This window comes from Scyliorhinus canicula, chromosome 8, assembly GCF_902713615.1.
Source record: "Scyliorhinus canicula chromosome 8, sScyCan1.1, whole genome shotgun sequence".
NCBI lineage: Eukaryota > Metazoa > Chordata > Chondrichthyes > Carcharhiniformes > Scyliorhinidae > Scyliorhinus > Scyliorhinus canicula.
This window is the reverse complement of record NC_052153.1, coordinates 97,450,826-97,467,684: the sequence shown is the minus strand read 5'-3', so window position 1 is coordinate 97,467,684 and position 16,859 is coordinate 97,450,826. Positions and strand designations below refer to the sequence as shown.

Genomic DNA, 16,859 nt, shown 5'->3' with positions numbered 1-16,859 from the left:
GGGCTGGGAACACCAGTGCCGCCACACATGAGATAACCTCATCACCTCCAGATTTCCATACTTGGAGGCTTAGCCACTGGCATCTCCATCACCCTCTCCCACCTCTCTATGCTCTTCCCACCCCCTCCAACCCCTTCCAAATGGTGCCCCCTCCCCCATAATCAATCCCATCCTCCCCGGTCCCTCCTCACTTCACTCCATCCCACCACTCCAGCTGGCCCTCCCCCCACTAAGCGTCTACCAGCATCACATCAGGGTGATTTTCCTGGACAGGCAGTATCAACAGGTCTTGTCAATGGTACAGAGGGTGATGATGACTAACTGTGAGATGAGCTCTGGTGCTCCTCATTGTTTGATAAAGTTGGACTCCTGCCTTCAAGATCACATTCCACTGTCCGCCCGGGTAATCCCTGCATGTGGGCTCGCCATTCCATCTCACGGGCCCATATATCCGCTGGGGTTTTGCGGGGTGGTGGTTATGAAGATATTAAGTAATGGTGGGTCACTCACACGATCAGCTATCTTTTTACAATGTGGCCTCACACTTCTGACTCCATTCCCTGCTCCTCTGAGGGTGACACCAGCTAGAATGCTCAATTGACCTGTGCCATCCTCCAGTATCCACACCCCGCACCACCAACCTCCCATACCCCTCCACCTGGCACACCCTCTACATCCAGCCTAGCCCATCCCTCACACCCTTTGGCCAGATGATTGAGGCAGGTCGGGATGTTGGTGCAAAGATATTTAATCATGACTATATACAATTTTTGGGCCCTGATCTCTACCTCTAACCTATCTGCTGCACTTTTGCCAACTTTTTTTTTTTATAAATGTTTTTTATTCAGTTTTCATGTTTTATATTGAACAAATTACAAATTGTTAGAGAGAGAAAAAAAAACACGCAAAAATTAACATATATATTACAGGTGAGCATCTTCGTAGTAATAACTGTGGCCTCCCCCTCTTTGCCGGCATACATATTTTACATTCCCCAACATGTTTATTGGCATTTATTTAGTTTGGTTTTGGGCCTTAGCTAGCCATCAAACCCCCGTAACGAGCCCGTAGCCCCCCCCCCTCCCCGCCGGCTACCTTCCCCCGACTATTCTTCCTCTTGTACGTTGGCCACAAACAGGTCCCGGAACAATTGCATGAATGGCTCCCACGTTCTGTGGAAGCCGTCGTCCGACCCTCGGATGGCGAATTTGATTTTCTCCATTTGGAGAGAATCCGAGAGGTCGGACAGCCAGTCTGCACCTCTGGGCGGTGCTGTTGACCGCCAGGCAAACAGGATTCTACGGCGGGCGATCAGGGAGGCAAAGGCAAGGGCGTCCGCCCTCCTCCCCAGGAATAGATCTGGCTGGTCTGAAACCCCGAAGACCGCCACTATCGGGCATGGCTCCACCCTCACCCCCACCACTTTGGACATAGCCTCGAAGAAGGCTGTCCAGTACTCCACAAGTCTGGGGCAAGACCAGAACATGTGGGCGTGGTTGGCCGGGCCTCTTTGGCACCGCTCACATCTGTCCTCCACCTCCGGGAAGAACCTACTCATACGGTTTCTCGTTAAGTGGGCTCTATGTACCACTTTTAATTGCGTCAGGCTGAGCCTTGCGCATGTGGAGGTAGAGTTGGCCCTATGCAGTGCTTCGCTCCAGAGTCCCCACCCTATCCCCATCCCCAGGTCGTCCTCCCATTTCCTTCTTGTTGCGTCCAGTACGGTGTCGTCCCTATCTACCAGTCGGCCATACATGTCACTACAGTTCCCTTTCTCTAGGATACTTGCGTCCAGTAGGTCTTCCAGTAGTGTCTGTCGTGGCGGTTGTGGGTACGTCCTTGTCTCCTTTCGTAGGAAGTTTTGAGCTGCAGGTACCGTAGCTCGTTCCCCCCAGCTAGCTGAAATTTCTCTGTCAGTTCGTCCAGTGTTGCGATCCTGTCGTCCGTGTATAGGTCCTTGACTGTCAGTGTCCCCCCGTCCTGTCTCCACCTTTTGAAGGTGGCGTCAGTCAGTGCTGGTTTGAACCTATGGTTGTTGCAGATGGGAGCCTTGTCCGACATTTTGTTCAGGCCAAATTGCTGCCGCAGTTGGTTCCAGGATTGGAGGGTGGCTGTCACCACTGGGCTGCTGGAGTGTTTTTTGGGTGGGGATGGGAGTGCTGCCGTGGCGAGGGCCCGGAGGGAGGTCCCCATGCAGGAGGCCTCCTCCGCACGCACCCACTCGGCTTCTGGCTCCTGGATCCATCCCCTTACTCGCTCGGCTGTTGCCGCCCAGTGGTAGAATTGTAGATTCGGGAGGGCTAGCCCCCCCCTGGATTTTGTTTTCTGTAGGACCTTCTTTGGGATCCTAGCATTTTACCCCCCATACGAACGCCATGATAAGTTTGTCCAGCGCTATGAAGAAGGCCTTGGGGATGTAGATCGGAATGGATCTAAACAGGAAGAGGAACCTGGGCAATACGTTCATTTTGATCGTCTGGACTCTTCCTGCGAGGGAGAGTGGGAGTGTGTTCCATCTTTGCAGGTCCTTTTTACTTCCTCCGCCAGGCTGGTGAGGTTCCATTTGTGGATCCCTTTCCAGTCATGGGCTATTTGGATCCCCAGGTAGCGGAATTTATGTCGGGCTTCTTTGAACGGCAGCCCCTTTAGTGCTGCCCCCCCCCCCCCCCCCCCCCCCCCCCCCCCCCCCTTGCTGGTGGACTGGGAAGATCTCGCTTTTGCTCATGTTGAGTTTGTAGCCCGAGAAGGCTCCAAACTCTTTCAGGAGCACGATGATTCCGTCCATGCTGCTTTGTGGGTCCGAGATGTAGAGGAGCAGATCGTCTGCATAGAGTGAGACTCTGTGCTCTCTGCCTCCCCTTCGGATCCCCCTCCAATTTTTTGCTGCCCTGAGCGCAATTGCTAGCGGTTCGATTGCTAGTGCGAACAGCAGTGGGGACAGTGGGCATCCTTGTCTGGTGCCCCTGTGCAGCTGGAAGTATTGGGAGTTGGTATTGTTGGTCCGTACACTCGCCATGGGGGCATTGTATAGGAGTTTTACCCACGCGGTGAACCCTGTTCCAAGCCCGAACCGCTCCAGTACCTCTATGAGGTATTTCCATTCGACTCTGTCGAAGGCCTTTTCTGCGTCCAGGGAGACGATCACCTCTTGTGTTCTCTCCCCGGAGGGGGTCATTATCACGTTCAGCAGGCGCCTGATGTTCGAGGTGAGCTGTCTACCTTTGACGAAGCCCGTCTGGTCCTCTGTGACCACCTCAGGTACACAGTCTTCTAGCCTTTTGGCTAGGATTTTGGCCAGTATTTTGGCGTCTGCGTTCAGCAGAGATATGGGTCTGTTTGACCCACATTCCGTTGGGTCTTTGTCTTTCTTAGGTATCAGCGAGATTGAGGCCTGTGCTAACGTGGGTGGCAGTGTGCCCCTAGCTAGCGAGTCTGTGAACATCTCCCGCAGGTGCGGGGCCAGCGCTGTCGCAAATGTTTTGTAGAAGTCCGCCGGGAATCCGTCCGGTCCCGGCGCCTTCCCGTCTGCATGGAGCTGATACTGTCCATGATCTCTCCCAGTGCTAGTGGTGCTTCCAGGTCCTGTTTCCTTCCCTCTCCCACGACTGGTATGACCAGTCCATCAAGGAACCGGTTCGTCCCAGCCTTCCCCGTTGGGGTCTCTGAGGTGTACAGCTCTTGGTAGAAGGCCTTGAAGGTTTTGTTAATCCTCTTTGGTTCTGTTTCCAACATGCCTCTGGTACCCCTGATTTGCCCAATTTCTCTTGTGGCTGCCTGCTTTCTCAGCTGGTGTGCCAACAGGCGGCTGGCTTTGTCTCCGTGTTCGTACAGGGTCCCGCGCGCCTGGCGGAGTTGGTGCACTGCTTTCCTGGTGGAGAGCAGGTCAAAGTTCCTTTGTAGTTCTTTTCTCTCCGCCAGGAGCTCTACGGTCGGGGCCTCGGAGTATTTACGGTCTACCTCCAGTATGGAGTCGACCAGCTTCTGCCCAGCCACCCTTTCCTCCCTATCTCTTTGCGCTTTGAAGGCAATGATTTCCCCTCTTATTACGGCCTTAAGCGCTTCCCAGAACGTGGAGGATGATACCTCCCCGTTTTGGTTGTTCTCCGTGTACTCCGCTATGGCCCGCGCTATTCTTTCGCTGAAGGCCTTGTCAGCTAGTAAGGCACCGTCCAACCTCCATGTGGGGCGCTGGGCCCTTCCCGTCTCCAGCCGCACGTCCATGTAGTGTGAGGCGTGGTCTGATATCACAATTGCGGAGTATTCCACCTTCTCTATCCCTGGAAGCACCGTTTTCCCCACCACAAAGAAGTCAATTCTGGAGAACACGTTGTGTACTGGGGAGAAGAAGGAGAATTCTTTCTCCCCCGGGTGGGCGAACCTCCAGGGGTCCACAGCTCCCATCTGCTCCATAAAGTGACCGAGTTCCCTTGCCATGTTTGAGGTTTTCCATGTTTTGGGGTTTGATCTGTCCGTCTTTGTGTCCTGTACACAGTTGAAGTCCCCCCCCATGATTAGTCGATGCGTCGCTATGTCCGGGATTTCTGCCATGGTCTTTTGGATGAAGCTCGTGTCGTCCCAGTTGGGCGCGTACACGTTGACTAGGACTACCGGCGCCCCATCCAGGGCCCCGCTGACCATGACATATCGCCCCCCTGGGTCTGTAACCGTCTTTGTCGCCCTAAACATTGTCCTCTTGCCGATCAGTATCGCCACCCCCCTGGCCCTTGTCCCATAGCAGGAATGGTAGGTTTGTCCCACCCAGCCCTTTCTTACCCGCAGTTGGTCCTGCTCCCTCAGATGCGTCTCTTGGAGGAAGACTATGTCGGCCCTCATATTTCTGAGGTGGGTGAGGACTCTGGATCTCTTCACTGGGCTGTTAAGTCCCCTTACGTTCCAGGTGATTATCATGGTGGGGGGCTTCTGCCCCCTCGTTCCTGTGGGATTAACCATGTTTGTCTGGTGGACGAGCCCCTGCCCTCCGGGGTTTCCCTTTGTTAGGGGGCCGTCCAGGATGGCCGCTACCACTGCTCTCCCCATGCGGTCGGGTCTCTGCGCTCCGGGGTTTCCCCTTGTCTTGGGGGCACCCGCCATGGCCGTCCACTGTGTGTCCGCCACGCGGGTAGTCCCCTGCACTCTGGGGGGCCCCTTTGCCCACAGACCGTACTGGGTGGGTGCTTGCAGTGGGTCCTTGTTCCGAGCCCTTGGTTGTGGTACTTTGTAGCCCTGTTCCTTTTCTGGCCTCGTTTGTCCCTTTGACCCTACCTTTCCCCTCCCTGTGTGCCCCCGCCCCCGGTCTCTCCCTCTACCCTCCTCCCCTGTATACCCCTCCTTTGCTCCTCTATACCCTATTCCTGTCCCCGTTTGCTCTCCCGACTTTGGATGATCTCCCCCCTCCCCTGCCTGGCGCCTTCCCCCCTGTTGGGGGTGCGCAGCGGCCCTGCTTTGTTGCGTGCCCCCGGCGCTAGCTTTCCTGCTATTACGGTGGCTCCCCTCTCGGAGGTTGTTGTCTCGCTTCTCCTCTACCTGGCCTCTACGGTTTTCTGCCTGCTCTTCCCCCATCCTACCCATTGGCGTGTCGTTGCTCCTTGCCAGGGGCCTCTCGTCCCTACCCCCCCTGCTGTTCTTCCAGCCCGTGCTCCTCGACGAATCTATTCGCCTCAGCAGGGGCTGTAAAGAAATATTCCTTGTTTTGGTATATGACCCAGAGCTTCGCTGGGTACAGCATACCAAAACGCACTTTGTTCCTGTAGAGAGCCGCTTTCGCTCTGTTAAACTCAGCCCGTTTCTTAGATATATCCACTCCAAGGTCTTCATATATTCGGATGGTGTGCCTGTCCCATTTGCTGGCTCTATTTTCCTTGGCCCAGCGCAGGATTGCCTCCCTATCCCGGTACCGGTGCAGTTTGACTATGACTGCTCTCGGTTGATCCCCTTCCTTGGGCTTCGGGCGCAGCGACCGATGTGCTCTGTCCAGATCCGGTGGGGTGGGGAAAGCTTTCCTGCCCACTAAGTTGCCCAGCATTGCAGCCACGTATTTCACTTTTGCCAACTTAACTGGTGTCTAACTTCCTTATTTTACATGTCCTACCACTCCTTCTAGGTGTGACCCCTGACAGCACATCAGATGTGGAGGTGGCCTTCTGCGTATCTCGACCTCTAACCTGAGATGCCTTTGGCGATCATCTTTTGGAGGGTCCGGACCGAGATGGGCACGGCCATCTTTTGGGTGTCACAGGTGACGAGGTGCCACCTTGTTCTGCCTTCTGCCCATCAGAAATGCCAGTGCCAGATGGGGGGTGGGGGAATTCAGAAGCATTGAGATGTTTCAGTACCTCCCCTGCAGGAGGCATCGGCATAGGTCCCAGCACTTCCTACTCCCTCAGGGTGCTCAATGACCCCTGGGCTACTCCATGGGATGCAGGTGAGGCCAGAGTGTCTGTAGCTGTTGGCATGTGTGTGCAAGGCACCTGGCCAAAGAGGATCTCGCAGGTGTTGGGGTTTGGTGCAGCATGGGGTGTGAGAGAGATGCAGGCAAGTAGTTTTGATTGGCCTCGATGGGAGTGGAGTTGTAATGTGAAGAGTGAGGGATAAGAGTGATACCCGGAGAACAGAGGTGGTGGCTCACCCGAGCTGCTCTAAGGATGTCGCTCATCTTCTAGCGACACTGTGTGCCAGTCTCCCCCATGCCAGTCCCCTTCACCTCCGCCCAGGCCCGGTTAACAATCACGGGTAGGGGTCTTCTACTCACCCTGGGGAAGAGGGTGTCCTGCCTCTCCTCCACCGCATTCAACATGGCATTGCTCTTCTCTGGGCCATCTTATTGGCTGGAATGTGTGGGGAGTGGATGCTGAAAGCTGCTCCAGCTTTCCAATCTCTCTTGCACAAATTCTGGCCTCAGCAAATGCGACTCCGGCGGAAATGAGAATTGACCCAGAATGGGCAGAATGCTGGTTCATTAGCGTATCCTGAATTTCTCTACCGACAGCGCCCAAAACGGGAATGCGAACCGCAAGCAACTCAGTCCTGGTATTAACACTTAGGACTGGATTCTCCATCCCATGATGCCTGAAATGTGTTTCCTGATGGGACAGAGAATTGGGCATCAGGTGAACCTTGGCACAGGCCTCGGTCGCCGATCCGAACACGAAGCTCCGACCTATCGCTAGCACCTGAATCAAGGTTCATGACCTCATGCCAGTGGGAGGATGTAAATGAATACAAATCGGTCTTAATAACCCATTTGCATCCATTTAACGAGCCCAGAACCCTGTTCTCCGGCGGCCCATGATTCTCATGTCCCCTGGGCCGAGAATCACGTAGGAACGGGTCACTTCTGGTATTTACCAGCATGGCCCTGGCGTGGTGGACCTCACTGTGGGCCAAGGGAGTAACTCCTTAAGAAGGTTACCCTCAACGTCCATCTGTGGGCCACCCTTCTCCCACAAAGTACTACCTGATCACCCCTCCTCTACCAGACCCCCCACGCCTTCCCTGGGATCTCCTTAATAAGGACACCTGCCTCCCCAGGGACCCCATTAACAGGGAGACCCCCCATGGACCCCGTGAATAGGGAGAGTCCCCTGGGACCCCCTCAATGATGAAAACCCCCTAATTAGAGAGTCCCGCCCTACAGAGACACCCAAATTAAATGGGTCCCCCTAACTAAAGGGTGTATTTGTCCGGAAAAATTTCTAAGTGTGGTAGTGAGTGGGGACTGCCGTGAGTTTCCCGGTGCTTGGCCCAGCGAGGACAGCCACGCAATTCAACGTTAATTGGTCCACATAATGAGGCCTCACGGGCTTCTCGTCGCAAATGAAGGCTCGTCAGCTGATTCTCCAGGACCGCCCTCACCTTCCCTCGCTAACAAAGTCGAGCAGCACTTAAGCTGCACTTACTCAGCCAACTCTAGCCAGCAATAATATCGCCCAGGAGACCGGCCGAAGATTCGGGGAAGCTGCTAGATGTCATGGAGGTCAGGAGGCATGTCCTGTTCCCCCAAGGGTCCTGGGGAATTGGCCACAAGACAGCCAGTGCTGCCTGGGATGAGGTGACAGCAGTTTTGAGCTGGGCAGTTTGACCAAGAGGACTGGCCTTCAGTGCCAGAAAAAGGCCAATGATCTATACCGGGCAGCACGAGGGGGTAGACACCAATGACCCCCACCTCCAAGGGAGCATCAGCCCCCAACTCCCCATGTGATCCCTCAGCCCTTCCTTCATCCCCTTCCCCCTTCAACCACCACCCGCCCGAAACCCTCCTTCACACCCCCTCTCCCACCACTGTGAACCACATGTGTGATTAACGATGCCCTCTGTGTCTCCTCAGGAAAATCTATCCCATATCCGTCGGAGACAGCCCAGACTGGTGGTGGGGTGCCGAACTCGAGAATCCTCACCTCCTTCGAGGAGTGGCCCCTGGGGGTGAACGGTGTGGCTGAGGTCAAGGCGGTCACCCACGCGGAGGCTGGCAGATGCCGCAGAGGTGAGGAACCATCGGCTCCACTCGGAGGATCTGTCAAACATGAGTAGTGATTGCCTTACTAACTGACCCATCCCTCTCACTGACCACATGTACATTTTCCCGCAGGTCATCCAGCCAATGGAGCCGACCAGTCCCAGAGGGCGCACTCTACTGACTCCGAGAAGAACACCTCAGATGAGAGCTCTGAGGATACAACCATTATAGTCGTGGCACAGCTGTCACCCCACCCTCAACCAACTCAGATACACACACCTCGGTGGGAAATGTTAGTTGTCAGACTTCAGGGGCACAATCTGGTGAGCACCATACTACTGCTGTACATCAGGTGGAGGCAGGAATCCCCAGGCGAGACAGCAGTCAGAGGGCTGCTGAATCCCTGGACGCAGCTGGGTCCCAGCCTGATGCTGCACCCCTGGCACAGAGTTTCCCAGAGCTGATGGAGATGATAGAGAGCGACCAGGACATTCAAAGGGAGATGTCTGCGTTACTCCAGCAGATCCATAGCCGCTTGGAGGCATGCAAGAGGTTAGAGGTGCAGGAGATGGCAGCAGCAATGAGTGGCACCAAGGCTAACACTGCGAGTGGTGAACCTGGTGCACAACGGCAGCACCATAAGTGAAGTCGGTAACGTCTATGGCCGAGGGGCTCGGCAGAATTTAAGACTCCCTGGAGGATGTCACCCAGTACCAGGCCGACCTTGATGATGTTCTGCGGGACATGTTCCCCTCTCAGATTGGAATGGCCGAGGCGCTGCGGAGTTTATCCCTGTTGCAGGTGGGCATGGCTGAGGTGCTGCAGTGCATGTCCAAATCCCTGAGCAGCATTGTTGAGGGCGTCGACACTATGGTGCAAACCATGGGGAACTGCCAGGTCTGGCAGAGCCAGATGATGCAAGGGCATCCGGGGCTCGAACCAGCTATCCCTCCATCCCAAGCTGAACCCCAGGGTCCTATGGGCACCAACCGGGAGGAGGGGCCGCTGAGTGCCAAGCCCGACCCATCTCATGGAGTTGGACAGTGGCCACCAGCTCCCCCGAGTTCCTCCCCTCTGATGAGGCCGCTTCTCAAGGTCGGCACATAGAACAGGGTGGCATGGCTCTGCATGTGCCGTTGACAAGTGAGCTGCAGCCCACCAGGTTGCAGAGCACCCAGAGGATGTCTTCCAGGGGCATTGAAGATAATGGGATGATGAAGTAGGGAGCTGTAGCTTATATTCGGTTGTAATTTACAAGTGAATGGCTTCCAGAGAGCCAGGTGTTTGGATTGTTTATTTTCATTTCTCTTGAATGCATCTCAAAAACCCAGCTTTAAACCTAATCTCAATATTTATAAACATCTAGCTATGATTGACAGCTCTTGGCCACATCAAATGCAGTTTAGTGCTTTCTGCTGAGAAAGAAAGTGAAAGCACTTAACTCTCTGATATGGGGGTATTACGATCCCAGACCAGACCCCAACAATGGCTAGGATATTGACCGATACCCCAATATTTTAGTTTATTTGAAACATTGTGCAGAATTATTTTCTCCAGGAACGATTGTGTAAACAAATAGGACTTGGTTATTTTTAAAACAAAACTATATTATAACCACAATATTAAACTTTTTAACTTCACTCCCAAAAAGAACAGCTTACAATTCATACCTTGAACATGACTACTCAATTTCCCATCAACCAGCGAGAAAAGAAAAATACATATCTCAATCTATTTTACTGTGGGAGAAATGTGAGCTCAGCATCAGGAGATCAGAAGGCAACTCCTCTCTCCAAAGTTTCTCCACAAACTGCCTCCTTAATGCTTTCAAAATGTCTTTCTGCTTTTATTGGCTCCACCCAGCAATTACCTCATCTCCCCAAGCTGAAAAACAATCTCTGCAAGCTGCAAAGCACATTAACTCCCCACGGACATCCCTATGCAAACCACCATGCATTAGCCCAGACTGAAAAACACATTCCTTCGTCAATTTCACTTGCTGGCTGCTAAAGCCACTCAGTCCCTGCAGAACAGAATTATTTTAAACTAACACATTCTAACCCACAGCTCTTTAACTCTTAAATTTCCCACTACATTTATAATCCAATTTTCCTAACATCTTCCAATCATCACAGAGGGGTTTCTGAAGGGGGGTTCTGATGGAGGTGGGGCAGTGTATCCGGGGTGGGATAGGCAGGATTTGTGTTGTGGGGAGGGGGGCCTCCAATGGACTGGTTTTCTCTTTCCAGGAATTGACAGGTGCTGTTTCCTCTGCCTGAACCAGCAGGTGAGTTTTAAAGCGGTGGTTTTTGTTTCACTGCCACTGTCTGGACTGCTCTCTAGCTTCCTGGGAGAGGTCTCTCTTATGGGGGGTTTCCAGGCAGGGGTCTCTCTAATGCGGGGACTCTGATGAGAGCCTCTTTAAGTACGGGTCTCTGGTGGGGGTCTCTCTAATTAGGGGTCTTTGGTGGGGGTCTCTCTAATTTGGAGCACTGGTGGAGATCGCTCTCATGGGGATCTCTGAGGGGGTTGTTGGGTGGGGGAGGTCATCCTGAATATTCCAGTGGGGGGGGGCTAAATTGCATTGTGGGGGGGGGGTGCAGCTGCCGCACCACATTATCGAGCTGCCTGCTAGACTAGATAAGGTCTAGTTGATACTGGATTAAATACCCTCTCGACCCCCAACCACACCACAGTGGAAGGCAATAATTCCACGCAATGGGGAGTTCAGCAGCTGATACAAGATTATTGAACAACTCACAATTTTACTGCTGAAAGTTGATGATTTGAGAAATTCTATGTGTGCAAGGGCTTATAAGAAGGATTTTGGTGCCATAATTGGCAGCCCGATAATGGGATTTGCTAGGGAATCCCTCGCAATTCCCACCATGCATTAATTTAATAGAATCAGAGAATCTCTGCAGTACAGAAGGAGGCCATATGGCCCATCGAGTTTGCATTGACCCTCTGAAAGAGCACCCAACCGCAGCCCATACCCCCATCCCATCCCTGTAACCCCTCCCAATCTTTGGATGCTAAGGGGCAATTTTGCATGGCCAACCCAGTAAACTGCATGGGCGAAATTCTCCGACCCACAGCAGGGTCGGAGAATCGCCTGGGGCCGCCGGAAATCCCACCCCCGCAGTGGCAGAGATTCTCCGCCACCTGGGAATTGGCGGGGGCGGGAATCACGCTCCGCCGATCGGCGTGATGTCCGCGCCGATTGGCGAGGCCCCTGCGCCGATTCTCTGGCCCGCGATAGGCCGAAGTCCCGCCGCAGGGAGGCCTCTCCCACCGCCGAGGTTTGAACCACCTCTGGTGGCGGCGGGATCAGCAGTGCGAGTGGGCCCCCTGGGTCCTGGGAGGGCGCGGGGTGATCGGACCCCAGGGGGTGCCCCCACGGTGGCCAGGCCCGCGATCGGGGCCCCCCGATCCGTGAGCGGGCCAGTGCCGTGGGGGCACTCTTTCTCCTCCGCCGCCACCACGGCCTCCGCCATGGCGGAAGTGGAAGAGAATCCCCCAGGGAGCATGCGCCAGTGGTGACATCAGCGGCCGCTGACGCTGACATCACCACCGGCGCATGCGCGAACTGGCGAAGGCCATTCGGCCAGCCCCGGCGGCAGGCCTGAAAGGCCGCTGGTGCCGGTTTTAGCGCCAGTCGTCGTGGTGCCAACCGCTCCAGAGCGGGCCTAGCCCCCAAAGGTGTGGAGAATTCCGCACCTTTGGGGAGGCCCGATGCCGGAGTGGTTGGCGCCACTCCCCTACGCTGGGACTCCCGTCTCGCCGGGTCGGGGAGAATGCCGCCCCATATCTTTCAACTGTGGGAGGAAATCGGAGCACCAGGAGGAAACCCACGCAGACACGGGGAGAACGTATAAAGTCCACACAGACAGTCACCGAAGGTCGGAATCAAACGGGGTCCCTGTGAGGCAGTGGTGTTAACCACTGTGCCACTGTGCCACCCAATTTGCGTGGCTAAGGATTGTGACTCATTTCCTTATTTGCACTCCCAGTGTGAGTGCAAACCAGGTGTGTGTGATTTAGCTTTTGCAGGAGAGCATAGGGCATGATTTACCAAAAGAAAACCAAGATCATTCTGGGCGGGAATCGACAAGCGCCGGGAACCACCCCGCTATCGAGCGGCACACTCTTTTTTTTCTGCCCTGGTGGGGAACGCCCTCATTAAGTCGCACTTAGCCGCGTATTCTGCACTGAGGAGCTCTGACACGCGGAACACCTCAGTGCAGGAAGAGATCAAATGGCGCCCTGATCTTTCGACTCCCTGGCGCGATCCCTGGACACTCAAAATGCCCCAACTCACCTGTTGAGGGGTCCGTGAGCCCCCTGCATACCACAACATGCCGCAGGGCACCCCCCAGGCCCGATCCCTGGTGCGGGAAAAATGTTAGCTTGGCACTTTGGCACTGCCAGCCTGGCACCGTGGCAGCACTGGTTAGATCTCGCGAGGACTAACGGCCATTGTGAATCCCAGGGGAGGCCTCACTCAGGATCTACCAGCTGTTTCCCTTCCGATTCCGGCACAACGCGGCTGGTAAATCACGCCCATAGTCTCCCAAATGGAGAATCCCAGTCAATATTTCCTCTTATGCGAGGATCTAGAAATTGGGGTCACTGTTTAAAAATAAGGAGTCACCCATTTAAAATGGAGATGAGGAAAAATTATTTCTCTTAGAGGGTCACAGGTCTTCGGAACTCTCTTTCTCAAAAGTAGGTGAAGGAGTGTCTGTGAATATTCTTAAAACACAGCTAAATAGATTCTTGATTATCAAATAGATTAACAAGTAGATGAAAGCTTATCAGGCATAGGTGTGAATGTGGAGTTGAAGTTACAATCAGATCAACCATCATCTTATTGAATGGTGGAGGAGGCTTGAGGACCAGAGTGGCCTACCCCTGCTCCTAATTCGTGTGTCCGCATGAGTGAGTTTACCCTTGTTTGCTGGACTCCATTCCAGATGCAACTGAACTGACTGATTTTATGTGTAACCATTGGTCCTTTGTATGTGTAGCCATTGCTGGGACTGCAGCTAATCCCTGTGCGCTGCCATGGAGCCAGTCTTTAAGGTAAGTTCAGGGTCTCATCAGGGCCAATCTGGCAGACCTGGCGAGAGGGATGGAGAGGGGGGCAGGATGGAGAGAAGAGGAGGGGCAACATGGGGCTGGGAAGACTGGGTGGGAGGCCCTTCAGCGGCCACAAGAAACCCATAAAGGAGGCATCCTCCCTCTTGACTGACCAGCAGCCTGGTTAGTGAAACCTGTTGGATTGTACAATTGGCACAGTCCTCTCCCAGTACAGCTAAAATCCCACTGGCGGTGAGAAGGGATTGTTAAGCTGCCATTAATTAGCCACTTAAGGGCCTGAATTGGCCCACAGGTAGACAGGTCTATCGACAATTCCCCAGCTACTGGTAAAATTGCAGCGGGGTTGATGGGTAGGTGCCAGGATTGGCACCTATGGCATACCATCCAATATTACAATTTTACAACCCTGCCCCCACCTGCCAACCTATCCACAGGGGCCTATAAATTCCAGCCCAAATTTCTCTGTATATTTTTCCAGTGTCTCCACGAGTAGGATGACTTTCCCTCTGACCTTTTGCTGGAATTCAACAGGGTCCTGTCGATGTCTTGATGGATTATTGGTAGCCTGAAGCAGGAAGACAAATGCTTGTAGAAAACAGTCAGCAAAGCTGGCCCAGGAAAACATCAATTATTTCTTCATTGCAGAAGCAGCAAGAGGGATTTTGAATCTGGATGAGCTCTTCCATTTAAAACAATGAAGTTAACCTAATCAATTTGCAATGCCTTTCTGTGAAAAATAGTCAAATATTCCTCAAACATTAGATCCTTTTTATGATACTTTGGAATATTTTAATTTAAGAACATTTTTCCCCTCTTTAGTCACACTAAAAAGAGAATTAATTTGTTTTTGTTGGAATTATTGCTAGCAAAGTGATGAAAATAAAAAGAGAAACAAACGGAATGCTACAGCTGCAGCCGATCAGATGGAAGAATTGCAGAATTCCATGCAGAAAGGTATGAATGAATAGATCCAGATGTGAAGCAAAAGGGTACCAAATATTGTTTCCTGCTCTGTGGATTTGCACAGGCATGTACTTTGCTCCTTCAGTTATGAACAGTGAAAATATAACATAGAAGGAAGCCATCCAACCTATCTTGTTTGCGCATACTCTCTGAAAGAGCTATCCAGTTAATGCTACTATTGTTGTCCCATAGCGCTGCATGCATTTTCTTTTTAAATATTTATTAATTTCCTTTTTGAATGTAAAAGTTGAATCTGTTTCTCCCACTCTTTTTCAGGCAGTAAATTACATTACATTGCGAAAAATTTAATTCTCCTCCACCCCCTCTGGTTCTTTTTCAAATCATTTAACATACTCTTTTGCTTTCTGCCCAGTGTGTACCCATTGGTTTACCCATTCACAGCTTAGCCCAGTTTACTGTGGTCTCTATATTTCCCATCCCTTCATAGCTTTTTCTTACTTAAATTTAAAAGCTTCATTGTGATTCTTGCTTCACTCTGTGGACAATATGGATGGCAGAACATTGTCAGCTCATTACAGCTTCCATCTAACAATGTGGAAAAATAACTCATAATACTTCCTTCATGGGAACTCAACAATCCGAATATTAGTTGTTCCTGAAAAAGCCTTTCACTTGTGAACGACATCGAAAAGTTAAATTATTTTCTGTCATTTGATTTCCTGGCTTTTCTTCAGATAAGTATGTGATTAGGAAACAAAAAGAAAAATGAACAAACCCTCAAATGAAATGGCCAAAAACTTTCTTCTGTGCACATGAAGCTCAGACTATCAGCAAGCTATAAAATTAAGGAGGCTGTCATTAATATTAAAGTAGGACTAACAGGCCAATTTATCTTGGTCCTGCCGCCACCCACTTCAAGAATTTGCAGCACTGACAATTGTGTGATTGTTTGCATATCACGTGTGAATGAGTAAGAAGGGAGACCAGATATAAACAGAGCAACGCAGGATGATAAACGTTACTGAGCTTTAACATGATTCCCGTACCAGCCTCCCCGGACAGGCGCCGGAATGTGGCGACTAGGGGCTTTTCACAGTAACTTCATTAAAGCCTACTCGTGACAATAAGCGATTTTCATTTTTCATTTGCAATTTCACAATTATTTGCTCTTGTTTTATTTGGACAAGAATGCCTATGTTGGCCTTCTCAAAGAGAGTCACAGGTTGCAACTTGTTGGTATTTAGTCAATACACTTGTGTTAGGTTTCATCATGCTATGTGATTTTAAATTGTGAGTTTTTTTTAAATTTAGAGTACCCAATTATTTTTTCCAATTAAGGGGCAATTTAGAGTTGCCAATCTACCTATCCTGCACATCTTTGGGTTGTGGGGGTGAAACCCACGCAGACACGGGGAGAATGTGCAAACTCCTCACGGACAGTGACCCAGGGCTGGGATTCGAACCCAGATCCTCAGCGGCGTAGGCAGCAATGCTAACCACTGTGCCACCGTGCTGCTCTGTATCTCTGAACATTAATATATTTGCATTTACACAGGCATTTGCAGTTTATACCTAGATATAAAAGAGTCCATAGTATGTTTTATTTAAGTGCAATTAGGATAGGGTGTTTGTCTAGAGATGCAATTGTTGTTGTTTTAGATGGATATATATTCACAATCAATTACTTTAAGTTCAAATGATCTCTCCAGGCAGAATGCAAATAAAGCTTTCTAAAAAGTAATTTAAAAAAGTAAACAAACATGAAATGTGTCTTCCTATTTATTATTCAGTCAACCAAAGAGCAACAGGAGGCGATGTGGATAAGAAACCAAATGGAGTGAATTCTTCTAACGCACCTTCAGCTCATGGTGTCCATCCACCCAATGGAAGAGGAATGCGACTTGCTGCTCCACCACGAGTTGCTGTGACTCGACCACCAGGGCCAAGAGCATCTGGTCAATTGCCAGGCCTACCTCGTTATCCTGGACCACAGCAGTACCATGGAGCTCATCCAAGGATGCCCAGAGGTGGTGCTGTTTGTAGATAATGTGGACAGAGATGCTGAAATGTAAGCTGATACTGCTTTAAACCTAACATAAAATGAATTTTAAAATGTACTACAGTTTTGAGTGAATTTTTTGTGAATAAATTACATAATTCAAGAATAATACAATCCTTTAATGTAATAAAAGTTGTGTATCAACTTCCTGCTGAAATAAAATGTAACTTAATTCAGAAGATGTGTTGATAGTTGTACTCCTCAGTGACTTTGCTCATGGAATCTATGTTTTGAATTTGAAAGAAATCATAATTTTTCTGATTTGCTTATTCCTTTGCTGCTTTATTGTGAATACCAAACTTGCAGAAAAAAAAGTAATTA

General features: G+C 51.4%; 1 protein-coding gene across 1 annotated transcript in view; it reads left to right on the top strand.

Annotated features, from left to right (window-relative positions):
• Window positions 1–16,595, top strand: part of tmc1 (transmembrane channel-like 1) — a 116,435-nt gene extending 99,840 nt beyond the window's left edge. The window contains exons 19-20 of the mRNA XM_038803884.1: window positions 14,422–14,509; window positions 16,270–16,595. Coding sequence (XP_038659812.1) covers window positions 14,422–14,509; window positions 16,270–16,526 — 345 coding nt within the window. The 3' untranslated portion in view covers window positions 16,527–16,595. The remainder of the gene's footprint in view (window positions 1–14,421; window positions 14,510–16,269) is intronic.
• Window positions 16,596–16,859: the final 264 nt, after the last annotated feature.